Source organism: Sphaerodactylus townsendi, linkage group LG06 (genome assembly GCF_021028975.2).
Source record: "Sphaerodactylus townsendi isolate TG3544 linkage group LG06, MPM_Stown_v2.3, whole genome shotgun sequence".
NCBI classification, from domain to species: Eukaryota; Metazoa; Chordata; class Lepidosauria; order Squamata; family Sphaerodactylidae; genus Sphaerodactylus; species Sphaerodactylus townsendi.
The window spans coordinates 124,334,815-124,357,790 of record NC_059430.1 but is presented as its reverse complement, the minus strand read 5'-3'; the positions used below and the strand labels follow the sequence as shown (position 1 = coordinate 124,357,790).

Here is a 22,976-nt window from a genome sequence, read left to right as displayed (position 1 = left end):
CCGTTCCGATTGGCTACTGTTCTACGGCCATGTTCCGTCTGTCCCCACACACATTATAAAAAAAAACTGCCACAGGAATGGAGGGATGAAGGTGGCATTTTTTGATTGGCCAGCTGTACGCATGCCCGAAACACTCAGCTGTGATTGGATGAATGGGGGACTCCTGGAACCAGAGATTTCGCACTTTACTGGAATCGAGCTGAGTTCGAGCGTGGTTCCCTGAAAAAGTAGTAGTTCCCAACTGGATTCGGAAATTTGACCGTTAAACGGGGTGAAGCTGGTACAAAACCACGTCGATCCCAGTGGTTGTGCGAAGCACTTAGGTTGAACGCAGCTCGAACTTAGGTCGATAACGGAAGTGCAGAATCGACCATAGAAGGGTTAACCCACTCCTTCCTTCCTGACTTTCCTCAGGAGCCAACCAACAGGACTGCAGGATTTTCAACAGGGGACTGACTGCAAGGCAGGGCTATTCCTGTGACTGAAGGGTCTCAATAAGTAAAGCCAGGCAATTGCAAACTCTCTTTATTAATATCTGCCATTTGCAAATACAGTACAAGAACGTCAAAAATTCCTTTGTTCTGTAGAAAAAAAATTAAATTACAGGTTTCGGCTTTCCTCCCAAGCGCCACGAAATAGATTCCTCTATGGGAGATGCTGTGTGTACTGCTTATGTTTTTTTTTAAGAAAAACTCTTATTATTTATACTATGTACAAATACCCACAGACAACTGAAAGTATCCCTTAAGAAAGTAACTGAAGCTTCAATTGTTTACAACCATCAGAGCCATCTCTGTATGATTAACTTAGAGATGGTAAATCCAGCCCCTAGCAACAGACTGAGAGAAGGTGATTTCTCTTCCTGCAAAGCAGTCAGAAACAACAGGCCTCACTCGCCACCCTTCACAAAAGTATGCTTGCAAGTCGAGGCTGCTCTCCACCTTGGGGAAGGGAGAAATCAAACACTATTAGTGGGCAAGATATACACTCCGGTTTGTGCCTTTTTCATAGTTCCTTGGACAAGTACTTCTGCACAGAGTGTCCCATTTGGTTCAGAGGGAGAAGAATCACTTTACGGGGTGCCTCTGCCCAAGCCCTACTACCTCTTAAGATCAGCCCTGTTATTCCAGTGCTTTAATCACAATATGACCAGCTGTGGCACACAACAACTCCGCGGGGCCTGTTGATGCCAAGATCCAGCCTTGATCCACAACCAGATAAAGGTTCCTTCTCTAAAGTCATGTCTTCTCCAGTCCGCAGTCAGTGCGGTAATCGGAATGGCATGTCCTGTGCAAAAGGAAGACAAGGAAATTAACACCAAAAGGATATTATAATCAAAACACTGGCTCCAATTCCCCTGAAGGACCATCTTGCTGGAAAAAAGTCTATTTAGATAACAGAGAAGCCTAATTTGCTATATGTTCAATGTCAACCTTTTGGGCAGGTGGCTTCCTAAGAAACAGTTTTTTAAAAACCCAATAAAGTTTTGTGAAAAAACAAAAAAACCAGGAGAAGCCACAAATATTAGGGTGAGAATTAAAAAAAAATAGCAAAGAGTTAATCTCACTTATAATCAATCCGTTTTCTTCAGCAGTTTGAATTAAGTTTTTCTAAGGCAGAAAAGCCACAAGCATGCTACACCCTACAATAGGGGGACCCCCAAAAAACTCCTTCACACCTCTTATGTCTGCAACCTGAGGCTCTCACCTCATGGCAGGGATCTGCAACCTGCGGCCCTCACCTCATGGCAGGGATCTGTAACCTACTCCTTCCCGCCAACTGGCCATGCTGGCAGGGGCTGATGGGAATTGTAGTCCATGAACAGCTGGAGAGCCGCAGGTTGCAGACCCCTGTCTTATGAAGATAAATCTTTTCCTTTTCAGCTAAATGCTTTGCTTTTCTGAAACAGAATCGGGGGGGGGGGGGGGGGGGTGAGATGACATATAAGACTTGCTGGCAAACAGAGAGACAGATGTGGTTAAACGGAAGTTAAAATGTTGCTCTCCTTTACAGAAATATACTTGAAACAGAGAGTAGGTGGAGTTGGGGACAGCTAACAGGCCAGAGTGGCTGCTAAAGCATGAAGAGTTATGGGCGCACACACACACCCACACACCAGCCAGCTGAAATATACCTGTGTTTCCCAGAGATAAGATCACCAGGCCTGGGGAGTCACGTTCTCCAGCAAGAGACGGCGTCCCTCCTCATAATCGTCCTCATCCACATTGACCAGCAGCCGAATAGCCTCCTGGCCCACCGCTTCTTTGAGCGAGTCTGTGATGAAGACCCCCTTCAGCGCCTCCAGCAGTGAGCCATTCATATAATCGCTCCAGAAGGCATCCAGGTAGGACAACTCCGAGAACTTGATGTCGCAGATGATGGAACCCAGGTCGCGCGATTTGAGGATGGTGTTGGACTGTCCAAAGACATCAAACTGCCGCTCTAACCGGTTCTGCTTGTTCGACACCACATTTTGACGCAAGATGGGTTCATGCTCACAGTACTCTGCACGAACGCGGAGTCTGATGTCTGAGCAGGACAGACACAACAAAAAGAGAAGGAGGAGAGGGAGGGAGAGAGAGAGAGACAGGCGCATTAGAGCTGCGGGTCAGATACAGAGCATGCAGACAAACACGCAGTCATGCAGCGGTATTCCAGGACTGGGCTAATAGCCCTGAGCAGGTGTCGAACACAAAGGCCAACCGTGCGGTAGGTTCAGGCCACATGGGACTCCCGAAAGATTCAGGCTCCCTGAGATGGTCAGTCCCAGCAAAAGGTGTTCACACTCGTCTTTGAAAAGTATCATGGCACAAAGTTACGGCTGAACTTCACTAATGCCCATCAAACAAGGATCCACACTCCAAGGCAACTGAGCTATTTAATAGACCCAATCCAAAACTGCACTCACCCAGTAGCAAGCGCTATTGAATACATTGGGACATACTTCGGAGTAACTCTGCATGTCTTGAGTTGTTCAATTGGATCAAGAAGCACAGTCTGCCTGCATTCCCACCTGTCTAGATCAGGCCCACCCAGATCAGTTTCACCTTCTTCCTGACTTTGCCACTCATTTAGAGAGCTGACTTTCAGTTTTCTTCAACACACATCCACAAGGGAAGACTTCCAACCATTTCGCCTCTAAGATCATGATGTTGCTCAGCGTATTAAACAGCTTGTTTAACAAGAGCATTGCAGGGTCCAGAGGCAGAATCCAAACTACTACGATTGTATATTAACATCAACGGAAGCTACAATGAGGCTCTGTTTTAAGGAAGGGGCAAGAATCCACTCAGCTTGAAGAAAGGGTAGGAGTTGAAACTTTCTGAATACTGAGACCTGCTTCTACAGCTGAACTCTGAGCTTCCGGCACATTAGATTCTGCCGATACGATACAGACCAGAGGCAAGGTGAGCACACTACCATATTCTGGATATTGTAGAAATTAGTGAAGTCCAGCTGTAACCATGGACACCAGAGATGGAAGGACAGGTTCGTTTTGTTCAGTAGCCCAAAATCTAATCAGCATTTTAGCTGAAATTTGAAAGGTTCAAAAGGGAGGGAAAATGGAACAAATACAAAGTAGGATACATTTTAAAAAATGAGGCAGGTGGTGTATTACATACGCTCAACAAGGCCGTCAGCTTTAATTTCTCTGTGTCTTGTGGTCATCACCTGTAGAAGCATTAACTCAAGAGTGCAGTCACAGCCCTTTGCCAGCAACTTCATACGGCCTGGAGCCCACACCCACCCATGCCAACTCGCGGCAAGGCAGATCTTGCTAGATGGCTGCCAGAACACCACCCCTTCTTTCCAGAAGGACAACAGCAGAGCTGCGCAGCAACTTGCATTTGACATGATGACATCATTCCACACTGCAGCCAATCAGCCAGTAAATGACACCCTTTTGATCCCCACAGGACAGTCAGGGGTTTATACTATAAGTAGCTGCAGCTCCACATACATGGTAAGGTCTGGTGTATTGGACACTTTGGATTTGAGGCAGAGATTCTTATTGTTACTTGGCATACCAGCACCCGATTGCCGTGATGGAGAAAGCAAATTAAAGGCGCTCAGCTGTTGGGCCCACTGGAAATTGATCCTCTGTCCCGACCCAAGCCACCAACTTAAAATGTGGCCACAAGTGAAGCAGCTGAGAAGTTTGCTTTTATTAGCACTGTACAGAGCTTAAATACACAGTCTTTGCATCCATAGATTGGCACATTCAGATTTCTTCAAAACAGTTCAAGCCCGCCCACTTTCAATATCAACAGTACTCTGGAGTACAGTTTGGCAGCAGCTGTCAGAGATGGCGTTAACTCGCTGGCTTCCCTGGTGTCAAAGCCCCACTTAAGTGACTGGGGCCTCAGGGAAGGATGAGAGACTCAAAATATAGATTACAGGGAACAAACACAGAAGAGGAGGCAGGATGTGTGTCACCTGCAAGGCTCCAGGTAAACACACTGTGCATAAACAGCTCAAAAGGAGGACTTGGTGGCCTTGCCCAGCCGGGGCTAATGCAAGCCCTGAGCAGCTGCATCAAATCAAGACACTTGACCAAAATGGGCAACAACTACAGCTGAGGCAGAAACAAACAGAACCGGCTAGAAATTCAGGCCCCAATCCCAGTGAAATAATCCCACTGTGGTTATGATTTAGAAGGAAAAGCAACTTGGAAACATCTCACTGAGCCCCACACCACAGAAACTTCTTACGTCTTTCCCCAAGTTTGAGACACAGTAACAACACTGTAGAAGACTCCAAGTTTGTTACCAGAGCAGGATGGTTTCAGAGAATGAGGCCTGTCACCTCACTGTTTAGGCAAACCCTTCGGCACATGTCAAGAACTGTGATGCAGTTTTACAAGCCAAGATCAGAGGACCCAACAAGAAGTTGAGACTTAAAAGGTACCAGTTTCCCAAAAGAGAAATGGAACCTGCATATAATACCGACTCAGTTCTAATACACAGACTACAATTTTCCCACTTTAGGCACACAAGGTTACAGGCCCGCAAAACTCCATTACAGACAGTTTAACCGCAAAACGATTCCCCCACTGAGCGGGAAGCAACAAGTCCCAGAGTCCACGGCTGTGTCCCTCGCAGCTTGTTTAACAAGAGCGCTGCAGGGTCCAGATGCAGAGTTCGCTTCTAACACAGGAGAAGCGGTGAAGATGCAGCTGGAATAACCGTGAGGGTCACACTTAAGTTTTTTGCTTTTTAGTTTGCGTTTTTATTTTTCGCTTTTCATTTTTTTTACCAGTGTCTGGTACTTGGCCCGCTTGCTTGGGCCAATATTTATGCTTTTCCAGGGATGAATTTCAACTGTGGACCGAGAAAAACAGGGTTCAAGACTTTTAGCACACGGTAACATCAAGAAATCATTTTGAGATTCAATATGGCAAAAAAAAAAGAAGAACACAAAACGGTGTGACAGAGCTTGGCTAACCTCTAGTTTAGTCTGAACGGACTGCTGCAGATACCAGACATGACAAGGAACCTCTCAGTGCAAGGATAAGCTAACGGAAGACCAAGCAGCTCAAAGATCAATGCAGGGTCAGGCTCATCCCAATGCCAGATTGACTTGGGGAAGGGGAGAACAGCAAAACAATATCAAATGGATTTCAAGATGAACACGTTGAAGAATCCCAGGCCTATTTCTGGCCAGCAGTTCATCCACCAAGAGCAAAAGCTGACAAGTCAAAGGAAAAACTGCTCAGGAAAACTGACGGAAAGCATTTGAAAGGCTGTCGAGCATCATCTTAAGGGAGCCCTTCTGCTTCAAGCAGAAAGGGACTAACAGAATCCAAGAACGAATCTGTAACGACTTACTGTGGCCTGATATCTGCAGCAGTAGGAATCTACCTAAAGATACCACCTGGGATGTCACCTACTGGATCTCTACCTACTGATTGCTGAGCAAAGCTTTCAAGAGATCAGTGCTTAAGACATCCACCACTGAGATCACCCACAAGGGGCCCGGTCCCTCGCTGCGGTGGTACCCCAGCCTGTTTCCATCAGACTCTGCTGGAGGCTTGCGGCACAAGCCCCCCGCGGTGCCAGTCTGGAGCGGCTCTACATCCTGTCACAAACCCAGAGGCTGCCAACCCAGCCTTATCCCACTGAGCATCATTGTGAATTGGCTGTCCGAGGCCGGCATGCAGGATGGGGCAGCCCGGGGCTCTTCTAAGATTAAGATAACTCAGCACACATTTAGACACAGATTTGCTTTCACAAAGAACTGGTGGAAATTTGGGTGCATGGGTTCATTTACCTTTGCGAGACCATTCTTTGAGAGGAGAGCACACAAGAGAGACAGAGTCTCTTTATCATCAACTTTTGCTTAGTAACCTGGAATTTAAACGGTGGATTGAGAAAGAATTGGCAGAAATCAAGCAGCAGCAGCAACAAAAGAAATCATTTGGGGGTTTGTTTTGCGGGTTTCGATATCTAAGATCTAGTTCTGACAGGGTGACACAGCCCGGGAAGTTGCAATCTGGAGATGCGTATCAGACTCCACAGTTTAGGTGTGCGACTCAACGAGATTTTACAAAATGCAGACCTCGTCTCAGAAGCAGCTGTCTGAATCAGCACGAGTCAACTCTGCTCTCCTGAAGCAAGGGAACATTTACAAAACATACAGGCAACAATCTAGCGTTGAATGGAGCTTACTGTTTGGTCCTTGCACCTACCCGGCAGAGGCCTTAGCTGGAGTTGGCAGTTTTGACACTCATTGTAATATTTTTGAACCTTCTTCGTTAGAACCAATGGCCTGTAAATCGGTCAGAGGGTAAGAGAGCAGTTTTGTGCATTCGCTTTTTTTGTTTCATTTGCATTGCAGTGACACAAAGACAACGGCACATTAAGATTTGCAGAGAATTTAACGCCAGCCTTTCGTGTCTGCCTGCTGAATGAGGGCCTCTTCAAATATTATGTCCGTGTACAAGGGTGGGACAACTGCATAGGTTGTCAGAAGTGACAGTCTACTTACAGATTCCACGGCTTTCCGTACACAATTGAACTGTGCTCCAGAAATGAAACGAATGATATTTGAAGTAGCCCTGAGTCACAGGAAGGGAATGGCATATGCTTGTCCTGGCCCACAGCTTTAACTGATGAGCACATTTAAATTTGGCCGCGTCCTGAAAGTGGGGACCAATCATTCGAAAGCTACACCTGCTACTTATTGCTATCCTATGGTTAACCAGGTTTCTGCCAAGAATTCCTTAATATATAATCACAAGGCATTTTATTGAGTTGCTTCACAACAAGCTTGATTTTGCTTTGAGAAAAATTCAGTTGAACTATGTTATTCAATAAACTTTTTTATGTTACTTTTTATGTTATCAGCAGGACTGTTGTTCAGAGGGGTAAGCTGCCCAACGGAAGTCTTTTTCACATAACCGGTTCAGGATTGACTCAGCCTTCCAACCTTCTGAGGTCAGTAAAATGACTACCCAGCTTGCTGGGGGTGTAAAGTGCAGACAACTGGGGAAGGCGCCACCGGTAAACATAGTCTGCCTAGTAAAAGTTGTGATGTAATGTAACCCCATGGGTCAGTAACAATCTGTTGCTTGCACAGGAGGCTACCTTTACTTTTAATGTATATTACCATATTATCAAACAATTCAGGACCCAGAAGCTTTCCTTTTGACGACTGCTTTAATATTTAAAAAATGTGGAACCTGCTTTTAGTACAGCAGTCCAACAAAGATGCCTACAACAGGAAGTACGTTCAGGTACCTGCCTTCCTAAAAAGTTCCTTTTTCTGCTGTGCTCCCAAGTGACAGAAATGTGTGCACTTTCCTTCTGGCAGATGTGCTGTGCTTCCCCTTTAGGCAACTGACCTTCTTCCCCTCATGACAGCAGCTAAGACTTAGACCCTCTCCAAGACAAGCATACCAAGCACAAGAGTGAAGCCCATTATCGTTCCACTCATAGCAACTGGGCCTTAAAGGGCAACCAATCTTTAGGCATTTTTGCCCTCATTCACATAGCCTGACCATCTGAAGAGTGAACAGCGAAAACAGGCTGTTCTTCATTAGATCAGCTCATGCTGGGAATTGAAGGCAATGTACAGAGAAGAAGGTTGGAGCCTTCCCACTCTCGCCCCAAAGAAGCGGCTAAAGCTCTCACTTCCCACAGCACTGGGGCAGAGCTGTGTGCTTAGAAACGAGAAGAAAGCCAACACCTAAGGTTACTCACCAGAGAATGGCATGGCCTGAACTACGGAATTTTTTTTTTGCCCCCCAACTGTGCTCCTCTCTGGCTCCAACCAGAGAAAGAGCGAAAGATTATTTAGATCCTTAACAGAAACCAAGTTGCTACTCAACATTTCAGAGTGGTTTCAAATGGGCTTCATAAAAAGGCTCAGTACAACTGAACAGAGGAAACCCCAAGAACATAACATGTATCAGGCAGATACCTACCACAGGTCACTTTGGTGGGCATTGGGACTTCCTGCTTTGGAGCAGAAGCTGCTTTAGCTCTCTGCCGCCTACAGGGAGCAGCAGCCTTTGCCCGGCCTCTGCTTACTCGCTTCCTTTTGCTGGAATTGGAGCCTAGAAAGGGAAAAAGGAGTCACCAAAAATTATCCAGCAAACTCCAACCCTGACAATCAAAATTCCCACATAGCTGCCTAATCTCAAATTCTTCAAAGGCAGATAACGTGAACCATTTACAGTTCTAACCATTTGAATCCGAAAAGATTATAAAAATCTGCTAAGGTCACTGTAATGCAATGGAGAAGGAATCTAAAAAGATATGCAAATGACTGTTTCGATAATGTCAGCACAATACACCAGTACCAATTATAGCAAAAGGCTTACCATATATTTGCATAAAATGAAACAAAAGATTACAACAGGTTGAAAAAATATCACTTCAAGTTGCACTGTCTACACACCTGTCTCCCATTGATCGTGCTGAGTGTCTGCAGAGGCTGAATTGAGACAGTTGTCCACCTGCTGGTCGGATGATATGACAGATGGTCCATAGGTATACCTCTCAGGAGAAACTAAGATTAAAAAAAAAAGTCTGAAAATCAAACAAAGTAGCACACACTGCAATTAACAACCTAAACTGGGCAAAGAAGCAATACCAACCTACAGATTGTGCTGAACAACCGTTGTGGAGTCTAGTTGGTTTTGGTCCCACCCCTTCCTACAAAGATCTCAGGGTAATATAAATAACTCTCCCTTCTTTTTAATCTTACAGATGTCTCTCTGACACAGGTGAAGTTGAACAAGCTTATGGTCATCCAAAACATTCTATGGCAAAAGAAGGTACATAAACGTGGATCTGCTAGCCCCTAGTTCTCAGGCTGTGGGTTGTGATCCCAAAGCAGGTCAGAACTGCCTTGAAGGTGCATCGAATGGCTGAAAGTCCTGAATGAACATACAAGGTTCTGGAACCTGGTTCTCCCAGACATGGCAAAGGAGAAAAGAGACTGACTCTTCCACATTCTATCTTCAACTGCTACCTTTGCCCAGCTTCCCCGTTCAATCTCAAATTACCGGCTTGCACTCAGCCGCCACCAGCACAAGAGGCCCAGGTGTAATCTATGCCCACTTTCTTCTGGATCTGCGTTTCCAACAATGAAGAGCCCCAACAAGCAGAGTAAGCTCAGGTGGGCATGGTTCTCTTGAAATCCTCTATCCATGTCCCCCCTCGCCCACTATTCTGAGATACGGATATCCCTCATAGCCTACTCCAGAATCCCTCGCCCTACCACTTGCTTGGCAAAACAATCGAGCAGCAAGTCAGGAGTCAGGGTCCTTAAAACAAAACATTTTCTCTCTTCTTCGAAGTTCCAACAAGGATACCCTTCCCTTACTCTTATTATTCATAAAAGAGCTTCCAACGCACTCTAAGAGCCCAGTACCTGTACGCTGCCTTTTCAGAGTGACGTATGGCAGCAGATCATGCCTTGTCAGCACCCTCAGGAGCTGCAGCAACTGGACAAAGTTGGTTTCATCACACCTCCCCCTCCTTTCCAACTCCAGGAGCAGCTCAACACCATTCTTGGGCTGCTGTCTATTGGAAGCAATCTCCAGATTATCGTCAGTCTTGCTTGACGCACACACACAAAGATTCTTCCTCTTCCAATTTTCTAGCACAGGTGAGGTGACTTCTGCACCACCTTCCTCTGCTGCTGCCACAGCCCAAAGGGCAGGATCCAGCGGGTGGGTCCAAGGTTGGGTCTCATCCAGAAGGAAAGAGAGCACATCCATGTCGTTCTCTGTGAGCTGGGAACCGATCACCTCAAACATGCGGTGCAAGGAAACCATCCCATAATACTCTAAGCATTCTTCCTCCTCCCACATGTGGGAAAAAAGCGACCTCCTCATCTCAGCCATATATTGTAGTTAACCCTAAGAAGCTAATGTTATGATCTATGGGGCCGATGTGTACTGCTTTGAACACTGAGGGAGAAGGAAGAGATGCGTCTCAAAGACTGTATGCCTCCACAGCCTTCTAAAGAAAGCGGTTCAATGCCTTGAGGGAGGATCCTTATTTCACAGTGCTTCTGAAGACACACCTACAAAACAGAAAGGGGAACTTATTACTCTTGAGTTCCAATTATAACCAACATGACAGCCCTCTGCTACACTGAATCAAGCCTCAAATCTCACAAACCTGCACAGAAGAGTGGGAAAAAGATCTACTCTCCAAGGCGGTTTTAAAAATCCCACCAATATATTACATCTTCATTTTATTTTATTCATTTGTATCCTATGATTCTCCCCAGTGAGTACCTAGGACCGGCTTACATCATTCTCGCCCGCTCTATTTTATACTCACAACAATCCAGGGAGTTAGGTGGGGAAAATGTGACTGGCCCGAGGTTACCCAAGTGAGCTTCCACGGCATGAGGGGGTATTTGAGCCTGCCTCCCCCCCCCCACCCCATTACCAATCCGCAATCCGACGCTCTCAACCACTAGCCGTGGCTACCTCTGTTACAGAACATATGCTGTACAATATAACGCACCTTCTGCGCTCGGTTCCAGAAAGGATGCCGAGGCGCCGACCGGCCGCACGAGGGCAGCAGCGAGCACCGCCAAACTCGCCTCTATGAAGGGCAAGCGCTGTTCGGCCCCGCCCTTGGCGCCGCGCCCGCCCCCTGCGTGCGTCACAGAGCCTCCACCCCCTCAGCGCGTCGCCTTCCTCGCTCCGCCCACATCCCGTGTTTTTCCTCCTGACAAGCCGACGTAGTTTACCTCACAAACTAACGCCCTCAGGGCCCGCCTATTTCTTCCCCCACACACCGACCGCCCCCCCCTCAATGTTTTCCCCTCTCCCATTACGGGCGTCTCCCTCCGCCCGCCTCAGCCTGACCTTTCCGCCCCACATCGTCAACAGGCCTTTCCTCGCCTGGTTCCCTCAACTGCTCCTCGGTGCCCACAACCCTCGCCTATCCGTCCTTTACCTTCCCTCTCTGCGGTCTTTCGCTATCTTGTTCTCGCATTTCCCCCAACTTACCGCGGCTTCCAACCGCCACAGCTGTCGACACCGTCGTTTATCCCTTTCTGCTAGCTTCGACCCGTCTGCGCCTGCGTCGACCTAACTCCACCTCGATTACTTCACCGCGCATGCGCCCAAGCGACAGGTTGAGCGATGTTTTCCTTCTGACTACCTGCTCGGTTCGCTCCCTCCGACTGCCCACTGCGCAGGCGCAGGCCGGCAGTGAGGGAACAGAAGAAATAACCGTCAGCGGCGCGTGCGCTGCGCTTCCCCCCCCCCCCCCGCTCACGTGGACCACAGATTTGCAGCCCCGTGTTCTATGAAGTGGGCGGGGATAATCGAATGCCGGTCCCCTCAGGTGGAGAACAATGAGGGTGCGCAAAAGGCGCGTGGGAAGAAGCAAACTGTCCCGTTGGAATCGCTTCAGGCTATTTGCGTTACTAACGTTAGAAAACACGGGGTGACGTCACTTCACTTTTGGTACGTTCAATTCCCCCCCCATTGCTGAGATGTTTACGTAAACGTCACGCGCGGTGTCCATGCGACGACGGATATTGCGTAAGTGAGGTCCGCAGCAGCGCTTGGAGTTACGTAACCGGCGTCCTCCTTAGTGATTGTGCGGATCTAAGAAAAGAAAAGCCGTCGAGAGCGGCCCGGCCCCCCGCGGCTCCGCTTTCGCTCCTCCCCATGTTTCAGGACTGGGCGACCGTTGCGTCACCGAACCGCTCGAGCCGAACCGCCCCCTTAGTATCGAGGCCTCTGATTGGCTCCCCCGGGATGGGGGGCGGTGAGGCAATGAGAGGGCGCGGTGCGGCGTAGGCCAGGCCGGGCCTGCCTGAGAAGAAGACCCATCACCGGGGCGAAAGCGGGCGGCGGCGGCAGTGGGGCTGGACCCGCGGGCCGGGTGAGTGCCCCGCCCGCCACCTGGCTGCGACCTGGGGAGGGGCGGGCGGTCAGAGAGCCCCTCCCCCACCCCCTCCTCTTTGAAGAGAAAGGGAGGGAATGAATAGCGGGGGGGGCTCCCCCTGGGGGCTGGCCCCCATCCTTCACCTGTCACCTGAAGGGATAAGAGATGGCAGGACCAGCTCCTGGCCCATCGGCTGCCTCTAGCGCGGAGGGGACGAGGCCCTCCCCCACAGCACTGCTTATTATTCAGAGGTTGACTGCCCCGGCTGTTGGAGGCTTCCTCCACGAGTCTGCCTGAGCCACTGCCTTGCTGGCCCAGACGCCGGCCACTAGCAGCAAGCCCCACAGCGGAGTTTCTCGCTGAGGGAAGAAGCGCTTCCCTTTGACTTTTCTGCACCTGTTCTGAGACGCTGCCAACTTATGGCGACCCTGTCGGGATTTCGAAGCGAGAGGTGGTTTTGCAGAATCACAGAGTTGGAAGGGGCCATGCAGGCCATCTAGATTAGACGAGGGGTTTGGATTTATACCCCACTTTCTCTCCTGTGAGAAGACACCAGCCAGCTTTCAGAGGCGTTTCCCTTCCTCTCTCCACAATAGATATACTACGAGGTAGGTGGGGCCGAGAGAGTTCACCCAGCTAGCTTCTGTAGCACAGAAGAAGAGTTTGGATGTATACCCCACTTTTCTCATCCATAAGGAGTCTCAAAGGGCTTACAAGCTAATGTCACTTCCTCTCCCCACAACATACACCTTGTGAGGGAGGTGTGGCTGAGAGAGTTCTGAGAGAACTGTAAGCAGGCTTCATGTGTCGGGGTGGGCAAACGTATCCAGCTCAGCAGATAAGATTCCAGCGCTCACTTGGAGGAGTGGGGAATCAAGCGCAGTTCTCCAGATTAGAGGCCACCTGCTCTTGACTACTACACCACACTGACTCTAGTCCAAACTTCCTGCTCAATGCAGGATGAGCCTAGATCAGGGGTCTGCAACCCGCGGCTCTCTAGATGCTCATGGACTACAATTCCCACCAGCCCCTGCCAGCATGGCCGATTGGCCATGGTGGCAGGGGCTGATGGGAATTGTAGTCCATGAACATCTGGAGAGCCGCAGGTTGCAGACTTCTGGCCTAGAGCAATGGTTCACAAGCTTGTTTCACTCACATACTCCTTGGCAACCCATTCCCCTAAAACTATGCCTCCATATTAGCAAACCCAATACATAATTTTTGACATACCCCCAAATGCTCGGGTGCGTTCCCCTGGGCATACACCTACCCCAGGTTGGGAACCACCTACCCCTGCCTAGGCAGGGGTCTTCAAACTATGGCCTGCCAGATATTCATGGTCTACAATTCCCATCAGCCCCTGCAGGCATGGCCAAGTGGCAGGGCTGATGGGAATTGTAGTCCATGAACATCTGGAGGACCATAGTTTGAAGACCCCTGGCCTAGAGCATCCTAGATCAGTGTTTATCCAGCTGCAGTTTTTCTCTGCCCAGCAACCCTGGACTTTCTTGAAACCTCTTATCTAAATGCCCATGCTTAGTGCCCATTGTCCAGCAGAGGGAAAATAAATTCTTAATCCTGTTCATCATTTTATGAGCCTGTATCATGCCTCCTCCCATTTTCTAATCTGATCATTCCTACTCTTTGGTAATAGGAAAGACTGTGCAACCCCTCCTGGGGCTGGTTAGTTCTTCAGTCACTCATAACCAGGACCTGCAATGACCTTTTCACTTTTCTTTTCTTTTCTTTGCTGTCAAGTCACAGTTGAGTTACGGCAACCTCTTAGGCTTGTAAAGGCAAGAGATGTTCAGAACTGTTGTGCAATTCATTAGCAGCAAATCCGACAGTCTTGTTACTCATTGAGTACAGAAGTACTTCTTTTGGGCTTTCCTGAACCTGTGTGTGAAAAGCACACAGGTTACTTTGTCACAGCTTGCTTTGGGTGATCCTGCAGGGTTATCAAGGCAAGAGACAAACAGAAGTGGTTTGCAGTCGCCTTCCTCTGCATAGCAACCCTGAACTTCTGATGTCGTCTGCCATCCAATACCTGAACCTATAGGGAGAGGCATTTGTCGGTTAGCGTTATAAAGAGTACTCTTCAAAGCCAGTGTGGTGCAGTTGTTGCGAGTGTCATACTTGTATCTGAAAGAGCCAGGTTCAAATCCCCATGTGTGCCATGGAAGCTCCCTGGGTGACTTTGGGCCAGTCACACTCTCAGCCTGGCCTAACTCAGAGTTGTTGTGAGGATAAAATGGAAGAGAATGATGTAAACTGTTTTCAGTCCCCATTGGGGAGAAAGATGGCGTATAAATGAATTAAATAAATGAAATGAAAATCTTTCCACACTTTAAGCTGTTTGGCTCACCTCTCTCTCTCTCTCTCTCTCTCTCTCAGGGATTATGGAAGAAGATCTGGCTTCTCTGTTCTTCCAGCAACAGTATATGTGCTCAGAGTGCGGGCGTCTGTATAACACGTTGGAAGAGGTTCTGATCCACCAGGAGGGACACATAGCAGAACCCTGTGAACTCCCTGCAGCTGCCAGTGCTGAGGACACTGGGCCACAACAGAGTAGCCGTTACCAGTGCCTGGAATGTGGGTGTGTTCTCTTGTCGCCAGATGAGCTGCTGGCCCACCAAGAAGTTCACCCCAGGGAGGTGCCAAGCCAACCCCCACCTCCACCAGCTTCCGCAGGGCAGATCCGCTACCAGTGCAATGAGTGCAACAAACTGTTTCCCTCCACGAGCCTGTGGCTGGTGCACAGGCAAACCCACCTGAAGCAAGAGACCCCGTGGGAGTCCCAGCTGTCCTCCTGCCAGACATCTCCTTCACCACCCGCCGGCTTGCCAGTTCTACCCTATCGGGTTCCCCCCCTACCGGATTTCCCGCCTCCCGCCCAGCCTGCTCTGCCCATTCATCCCTATGAGTGCTCGGAGTGCACCCGTCTCTTCCTGACACCAGAGGAGCTGCTGGAACACCAAGGTGAGCATTTCACTGAGATCGAGAAAGAGAGCGGGGAAGTGCCTGAGGCCACGCCACAGAAGATCGGAAGTCCACACGCATCCCCTGTGCCAAGCCCAGAGGAGCCACCGGCAGCCGCTCCCCCTGCTCCGGCCTTCTGCTGCAGCGAATGCCCGCAGGCCTTTAGTGCAGCAGAGGAGCTGCAGCGGCACCAGCAGGAGCATCTCGGCACCAGTGAAGAGTTTCTGTGCAGCGAGTGCCAGCGCGGCTTCACCACGGCCAAGCGGCTGTTAGCCCACCAGCGGGTCCACGTGGACGGCACTTATGAATGCCCCAACTGCAACAAAATCTTCAAGAAGGCAGCGTCTCTAGAGCAGCACATGCGCATCCACAAGGGGGAGGCACTCTACCTCTGCATGGACTGCGGGTTGGGGTTCTCCACCGAGATGACCTTAATCGTGCACCGCAGGAGCCACACAGCCAACCCCCTGCACCGCTGCCACTGCGGCAAAACCTTCAGCAACATGACCAAGTTTCTGTACCACCGCCGCACCCACGCTGGGAAGAGCGGGGTGCCGCCCGCTCGTGGGGCCGGAGGGCAGGCACCCAGCCAGCCTTCCGAGCCTCTGCCCAGTGGGGAGTCTGCTGTGAATGGCTCTTCGTCCTCCTCCTCTGCCAGCACAAGGACGGCTGCCGAGGCGCCCAGCGCTGGCTTCTTGTGCCCTCAATGCGGCAAGGCCTTTTCCACTCACATCCGGATGGTGCGGCACAAGCGGGTGGTGCACGTCCTAGAGCGCAAGCACAAATGCCCCACGTGTGGCAAAAAATTCAAGAAACTGGTGCACGTGCGGAACCACCTGCGGACGCACACGGGGGAAAGGCCTTTCCAATGCTCCGAGTGCGGCAAGACCTTCGTTTCCCAGGCAAACCTGGCCAGGCACCATGTGACGCACACCGGAGAGCGCCCCTACCAGTGCCAGGTTTGCGACAAGCGCTTCACCCAGTCCTCTAACCTGCGCCAGCACCGCCTCCTGCACACGGCCCCCAACAGAGACGAGGCCCGGTCGCCCGCACACCAAACTGCAAACGCCGACTGCTTGGCCTTCCCTTGTCCGGACTGTGACAAACGCTTCCCACGTCGCCACCTCCTGGAACTGCACCGGCTTAGCCACGCTGGGCCGGAACCCCAGTGCTGTCCAGACTGCGGAGTCCTTGTTATGTTCACTTCCAAATCACACGAGCACCGCTGCAGCAAGCGTCGGAAGCGCGCCACAGCGCAGTTTTACCCTTGCCTGTCGTGTGGCAAGTACATGGGCTCCTTGGCAAAGCTGGCCATGCACCAGCTGGTCCACTCAGGCCAGCGCCCTCACCTCTGCCCGATTTGCGGCAAGGCCTTCACTACCGCCAGTGGGCTGAGCCGCCATCAACAGCGCCACGCCGGCCTGCGGCCTCACAAGTGCCCCATCTGTGCCAAGAGCTTCGTGGCGGCCTCCGGGCTGCAGCTGCATCAGCGCATCCACACGGGCGAACGCCCCTTCCCTTGCCCCGACTGCGGCAAGGCGTTCCGACAGGCCACCCATCTGCAGGAGCACAGGCGCCTGCACACCGGGGAGCGCCCCTACCTTTGCCCAGACTGCGGCAAGGCCTTTGTGCAGTCTATGCACTTGGCCGAGCATCGGCGCATCCACACTGGCGAACGCCCCCACCCCTGTCCTGTGTGCCCCAAAACCTTTAAGACGCTTTCCAACCTACGCAGCCACCGCAAGACTCACACCCAAGTGGCGGTCGATCAGGGCGTCCTCCAGTCTGCTGGGTCCTTCGCAGCGACCTGCCAGCCCACCCATGCTATCATGTGCACGGAATTTGGGGAGGCCATTGCAATCATAGAGAGCACTGAGCCGCTCCCCTTGGGGGGGACGATAGAGATTTATGAGGCAACGCTTGACGGCAACATCCATCTTAACGCCTTTGTATAGGGGCCAAGGTTCTCCTAGCTCTTTTTTTGCATAGGGGCTCGATGTTTACCGGCAGGAAGCAGAGCCCAGTTTCCTTCATTCCATGCATCGTTCCAGCGTGGGTCTCCCGGCACTTGCGCACCGGTCGCACGGTGCCCAAATGGAACCTGTTCAGTTTGTGTTGGGGTCAAGCCCCCCCTTACTCACTTGCCTCATATGGAGGATTTCCTGGGACCTTGCCTTTTTTTGTGTGCAGAGTGTGGTGCCATAGAATGGACTGTTGACGTTTGGTACCATCCCGACCGCACATTTGTTGTAAATAAAAAGTTCTGTTATATTCCGTTAAGAAGTTTCTTCAGTTTCATTTCAGCCCAGGTGGAACTATGAAATCATTTCCTAGTATCAAGTGATGTTTGGAATATGCTGCCACAGGAGGTGGTGATGGTCACTAACCTGGATAGCTTGAAAAGGGGCTTGGACAGATTTGTGGAGGAGAAGTCGATCTCTGGCTACCAATCTTGATCCTCCTTGATCTGAGATTGCAAATGCCTTAGCAGACCAGGTGCTTGGGAGCAGCTGCAGCGCCATTGCTTTTCACATCCTGCATGTGAGCTCCCAAAGGCATCTGGTGGGCCACTGCAAATAGCAGAGTGCTGGACCAGATGGACTCTGGTCTGATCCAGCAGGCTCGTTCTTATGTTCTTACTACTGAAGCCCTGCTGCTGAGCCCTAGGTTTTTGAGCTAATAGTTGATAGTGTTTCCTCTTAACCATAGAGTAGTAAAACCAAGGCCTTTTTAATGGCAGAGTATCGCAGGATTGCCTGATCTCGAGAGACATGGTGGTGACAATTTAACAAATGCTACCTCTCTCACTCACCTTGTCAGGACAGAATTTATTTGGTTCAACTGTCCCTTCTGTGCCACTGATAAAAATAGAAGACTGTAGCTAAATGTCCAATCTCAGCCAGGTTTTCGGTATAAATACGTTTTAAAGAATAGATTCCTAGGCAAAAATTATAGCCCATCTTCTTTGGTGATGTCAGATTTTCATTCCCTTCCAAATGGCAACGAAAGAGAAGATAATCTAGGGGGAAGTTTTTATTTCTGTGGCCCTGAACCCTGTTGAGGACATTTAAACTTATATACACAAAGTCTCTTACTAAATGGTCGATCACATGACTGTTCTGGCTTGAGGGACCGGGTTCAGGGAATCTACTAATGGATCTTCTGAAGCCCGTGTTTTATGTCTTGCAGAAGGTTACAACGGATGTCGACGGTCCTTGTCAGGGCAGCTTGAAACATGTTCCCAGTTGCAGCTACCTGGTCAGAAGGCCAATTGCCACAACCCTTCTAGTGAAAATATTTTCAGAGGGTAGCCATGTTGCTCTGCAGTAGAACTGCTATATTCAACTCCCAGAGTGTCTTAGAAACCAACAAGTTTTGTTGGGTATAAACCAGTGTGGTGTGGTGGTTAAGAGCAGCAGACTCTATCTGCAGAAATGGGTTCGATTCCCTAGTCCTCCAGATGAGTGGCAGACTCTACTGTGGTGGACTGGGGAACTGGGTTCGATTCCCCGGTCCTCCACGCGAGCGGCAGACCTAATCTGGAGAACCAAGTTTGTTTCCTCGCTTCTCTGCATTAAGCCTGCTGGGTGACCTTGGGCTGGGCACTGCTCTCCCAGAATGCTCTAAGCCTCACCTAAGATAGCCGAAGGGAAGGTGCTTGTAAGCCGCTTTGAGACCCCTTAGATCAGGGGTCTGCAACCTGCAGCTCTCCAGTTGTTCATGGACTACAAATCCCATCTGGAGCCGCAAGTTGCAGACCCCTGCCTTAGATGTTGAGAGAAGTGGGGCATAAAAGCTGACTCTTCTTCAAGAGTCAAAGTACCTCGAGACAGATACCGCTACTGCACTCGAATCCAGCTGTTCCTGTGGAAAAAATATTTAGGCGCCCACAGGCGTGAAATTTGGGAGGGCAAATCTGGGCCAGTCACCCTTACAGTGCTCCACAGTAACTGGGCTGGCTAGAGTAAAATAGCATGTAGCTGTAGGTAAGGGTACAGTCAGGTACCCTGAGTCCAGCGTAGGGTGGAAAAGGGTTGGGTAAAGCATAATAATAAAAAAACCTGCTGTGGTTATTCAGGGCAGTGGATACATTTACAAAGGGAGTTTTAGTCCATGGTTTTGTCATTATATGGCAGGGGTCTGCAACCTGTGGCTCTCCAGATGTTCATGGACTACAAATCCCATCAGCCCCTGACAACATGGCCATGCTGGCAGGGGCTGATGGGAATTTTAGTCCATGAACATCTGGAGAGCCACAGGTTGCAGACCCCTGTTATATGGCATAGGCACACAAACAAAAAAACCTACATAGGGCTTTTCCCAACGGGCAAATCTCTCTGGCTGGTTTCCCTCCCTCCCTCTCCCCCAAGCAGAACTGCCCACTCCTCAGCACCTGTCTGTCATCCCTTTATTAGATGCTGCAACCCACGCACTTCCTGGGACTCCGCGACGATACTTTTTAGGCGCACATCTAAAAATACCTTTGACGCACACATCTTCAGCTCCAGGCAGTAATAATCCTTTTGGGGACCCCCTACTGACCACTGTTGCCTAGCTTACGTATTCATGGTAGAAGAATGCAGTCACTGCCACGATGCAAGACGGAGCACTTAGTCATCAGGTACTGAGCTGGGCACGGAAAGGGGGTAGGATCTTGGCACAGGAGAAAATACGGAGCCCGCTTAATCACATTTTTGTGACTTGTTCTACAGTCGTGAGAGCAAGAAGCCTCTAAGAGACTCCGATTTGCAGGGCTGAACCAGCTTACTTAGCAAAGTTCAGCTTTACAGTTAGGTGGGGGAATGCAGTGAACAATACTTTGCTAAAAAAGCTGTACTTAAAACATCTACACGGGGCACATTGTTCAGTCACGTTTTGTGGAACCAAAGGGCAGCTAAATCAAGGTAGCGGAGTCAGAATGGTCTGCTAGCTTTCTAAGCGTGTGCACATATTCCTGTGAATGAAAGGTAGGAGTGGGCACTGCCTTAAGGAAGGCCAAGTTGCTGTCCCGTTTATTCACATAATCCGCAGAAAGCCAGCTTTACCCCCCAGAGACCTTATGCAACCAATTAATTTTTTTCAGAAAAGCTGGCACAGTTTTAAGTCTCGGTGTGGTTATGTAAAAAAGCAGATCAAAATTTTTACAGTATTAAGCTAGAACTCCCAAGGTCTGGTACATGTGCAGTCTTAAGATTCTCCATTCCCATGCTACCCAGATAAAGTTATTTGGCAACAGTAGGACGCCCTGATAATTAGGGGGGGAAGCTATAAAAGGAAGGGATTTTTACACAGACCTATCGAAACGTGGATGATCAGTTACCTTGTGACGGAGAGCTGCATTCTAGCAGACGGCAAGCTAAGCTCTGCGGTGTCACCAATTTGCAGTGAGGGATTTCCAAGGTCTCTACTGATTTAGGGGTCCCCAGATCTGCGTTCAGAAGACTGTTTCAATAAGCAAGAGAGCTGACCCCATGGCAATCACTAATCTTTCCTGTCTGACCCTGAGTTCGGGCATGGACATTTAGTTCCATTTGTGCATTTCTAAAACATTGACAATGTAACACCGCAATGGTGACCACGTAGAGTGTCATATTTCTAAATAAAGAAGGCTCACAGAAGTGGTACTCTGGATACTCCACAATGGGGTGATGCTCTAGTACATAGGTATCAAACTCAGGCCCTCCAGATGTTCACGGACTACAATTCCCATCAGCCCATGCCAGCAGGGCCAACTGGCCATGCTAGAAGGGGCTGCTGGGAATTGTAGTTCTTGAACATCTGGAGGGCCTGAGTTTGACACCTGTGCTCTAGTACACCAATAACTTTGGTCACATCAACTGACAACCCATTCTCAAAGCTGGGAACCTTGTCACTGTGAGCCGGTCATTCTCTTAGGAACAGCAGGTAGCACAGCTGGACACCATGGGATGAAAACTTGAAAACTATCATATAATAATTGTAGACATGATAACCTCCCCCTCAAACCAGGGGAGAGGTTGGGATGAAGGGGCTGAGAACACACACTCTTCCTCTCGGGGGAGTAATGGACAACTAAATCGGGTTATTTGAATTTTTAAAATTCCCCCAAATTTAACTTCACAAAGCCTTGGAGACAAAGTCACACATTCCGCCCCCCACAATTTTGGCTGATATTGTTGCTTTTGTGCTTTGACCAGGGAAATTGCGGGGGCGGGGGGGGGGGGGGGCTGTGTGTGTGGATTTTAGGCTAGAAATCTCAGGGTATGAGAGATCTAGATATTTCAGTTATTTAAATTCTATCAGTAACTCAGCCAAACCTTCCACAGATCAGCTAAGAGTTTCTTTGAACATAACAGAGACAAAAAAAGCAATCTTAAAATGATCGAACAAGTTTGCTGGTGAGCCCAAATGCCTTGCCTGGGCTATGAAGCCACAGTTAATTATTCTTTCCCGGCATGCCTGCGTGGACACAAGAAAGCATTTCCCGGCATGCCTGCAGGATGGACACATTGACCATCCTCACATTGTCTGCGTACCTTTTTGTTGTCAGATTCTTTGAGCAATAGATTTCAGAACGAGGTCTGATTCCCTGCTCCTCCGCATAAAGCTTGCTGGCTGAACTTGGGCTAGTCTCAGGTATTTCAGAACACTCTCAGCCCCACCCACCTCACAAGGTGCCTATTTGGGGGGGGAGAGCAGGGAAGACAGCTGCAAGCTGCTCTGAGACACCTTACACTCAAGAAAAATGGGGTATAAAAGCAATTCATCTGCAAGGTGAAAGGTTCAGTCCAGTGATACCGAACCTTTTCGAGACCGAGTGCCCAAATTGCAACCCCAAACCCACCTATTTATTGCAAAGTGCCAACACAGCAATTTAACCTAAATACTGAGGTTTTGGTTTAGAAAAAACGGTTGGCTCCAAGGCGTGCGTTACTCGGGAGTAAGGTTGGTGGTAGTCGGTGGCTTTGCATTGAAGCAACTGTGCAACTCTTCCAACAGGTGAATCACAACCCTAGGAGGGTTTACTTAGAAGCAAGCCCCATTGCCAGCAACCGAGCTTACTCCCAGGTAAAGGATCGTGCTTTAGTTCTTCGCATGAAAATCAGTGGGGTTTAACAGAGCTTAATAGTGCTTAACCTATACTGCTTCCCCAAAACTAGGTCTTAGGTTTAATGCTAATAATTGAGCCCAGTGGCCCAGGCCAGCCTAGATATGTTGAGGGGGGGGGGCTCTATTTGCACGTGCCCACAGAGGGTTCAGAGTGCCACCTCTGGCACCTGTGCCATAGGTTCGCCACCACTGGTTTAGTCCCTATTATCCCCATTTGAAAGGGATCCAGCTGTAGGAGATGTGGAACCCTGAGACCTCAGACAGCTACTACCTGGGTAGGCAGTATTGACCTTCACAGACCAAGGGTCTGTTTCAGGGAAAGGGCAGCTTCGTGCGTAAATGAGAAGGAACAGCTCCCACCAGGGCTGAGATCTGGGGAGAGGGCCTTAAGGTTGGGCGTATCCACTCCTCAACCAGCAGAGAGTGCCCCCCCCCCCCCCGAAACGGCACGGCCTCCAGAATTAATCCTGACTCACCCAGGTTTCTGGCCTCCAACTCCACCCACTTCTGCTGAACGGAAGAAGGAGTCCCGTGCTGTTC

The 22,976-nt window shown here is 49.7% G+C and overlaps 2 protein-coding genes across 4 annotated transcripts; one reads left to right on the top strand and one right to left on the bottom strand.

Annotated features, from left to right (window-relative positions):
* Positions 1-510: 510 nt before the first annotated feature.
* DEDD2 (death effector domain containing 2) lies at positions 511-11,674 on the bottom strand. Its single transcript, XM_048500783.1, has 6 exons — positions 11,480-11,674; positions 9,880-10,536; positions 8,902-9,012; positions 8,426-8,557; positions 2,135-2,529; positions 511-1,287 (listed from the first exon to the last, which is right to left on the bottom strand). The coding sequence occupies exons 2-5, from the start codon at positions 10,352-10,354 to the stop codon at positions 2,156-2,158; spliced, it is 1,092 nt and encodes a 363-aa protein (XP_048356740.1). The 5' UTR covers positions 10,355-10,536; positions 11,480-11,674; the 3' UTR covers positions 511-1,287; positions 2,135-2,155.
* Positions 11,590-17,627, top strand: LOC125434919 (zinc finger protein 526-like). 3 transcript variants are annotated; one of them, XM_048500781.1, is made up of 2 exons: positions 11,590-11,941; positions 14,763-17,627. In XM_048500781.1, the coding sequence occupies exon 2, from the start codon at positions 14,768-14,770 to the stop codon at positions 17,300-17,302; it is 2,535 nt and encodes an 844-aa protein (XP_048356738.1). In that variant the 5' UTR covers positions 11,590-11,941; positions 14,763-14,767; the 3' UTR covers positions 17,303-17,627. The 3 variants fall into 3 exon arrangements, with proteins under 3 accessions (XP_048356738.1, XP_048356737.1, XP_048356739.1); XM_048500780.1 differs by lacking the exon at positions 11,590-11,941 and adding an exon at positions 12,039-12,365; XM_048500782.1 differs by lacking the exon at positions 11,590-11,941 and adding an exon at positions 12,411-12,976.
* Positions 17,628-22,976: the final 5,349 nt, after the last annotated feature.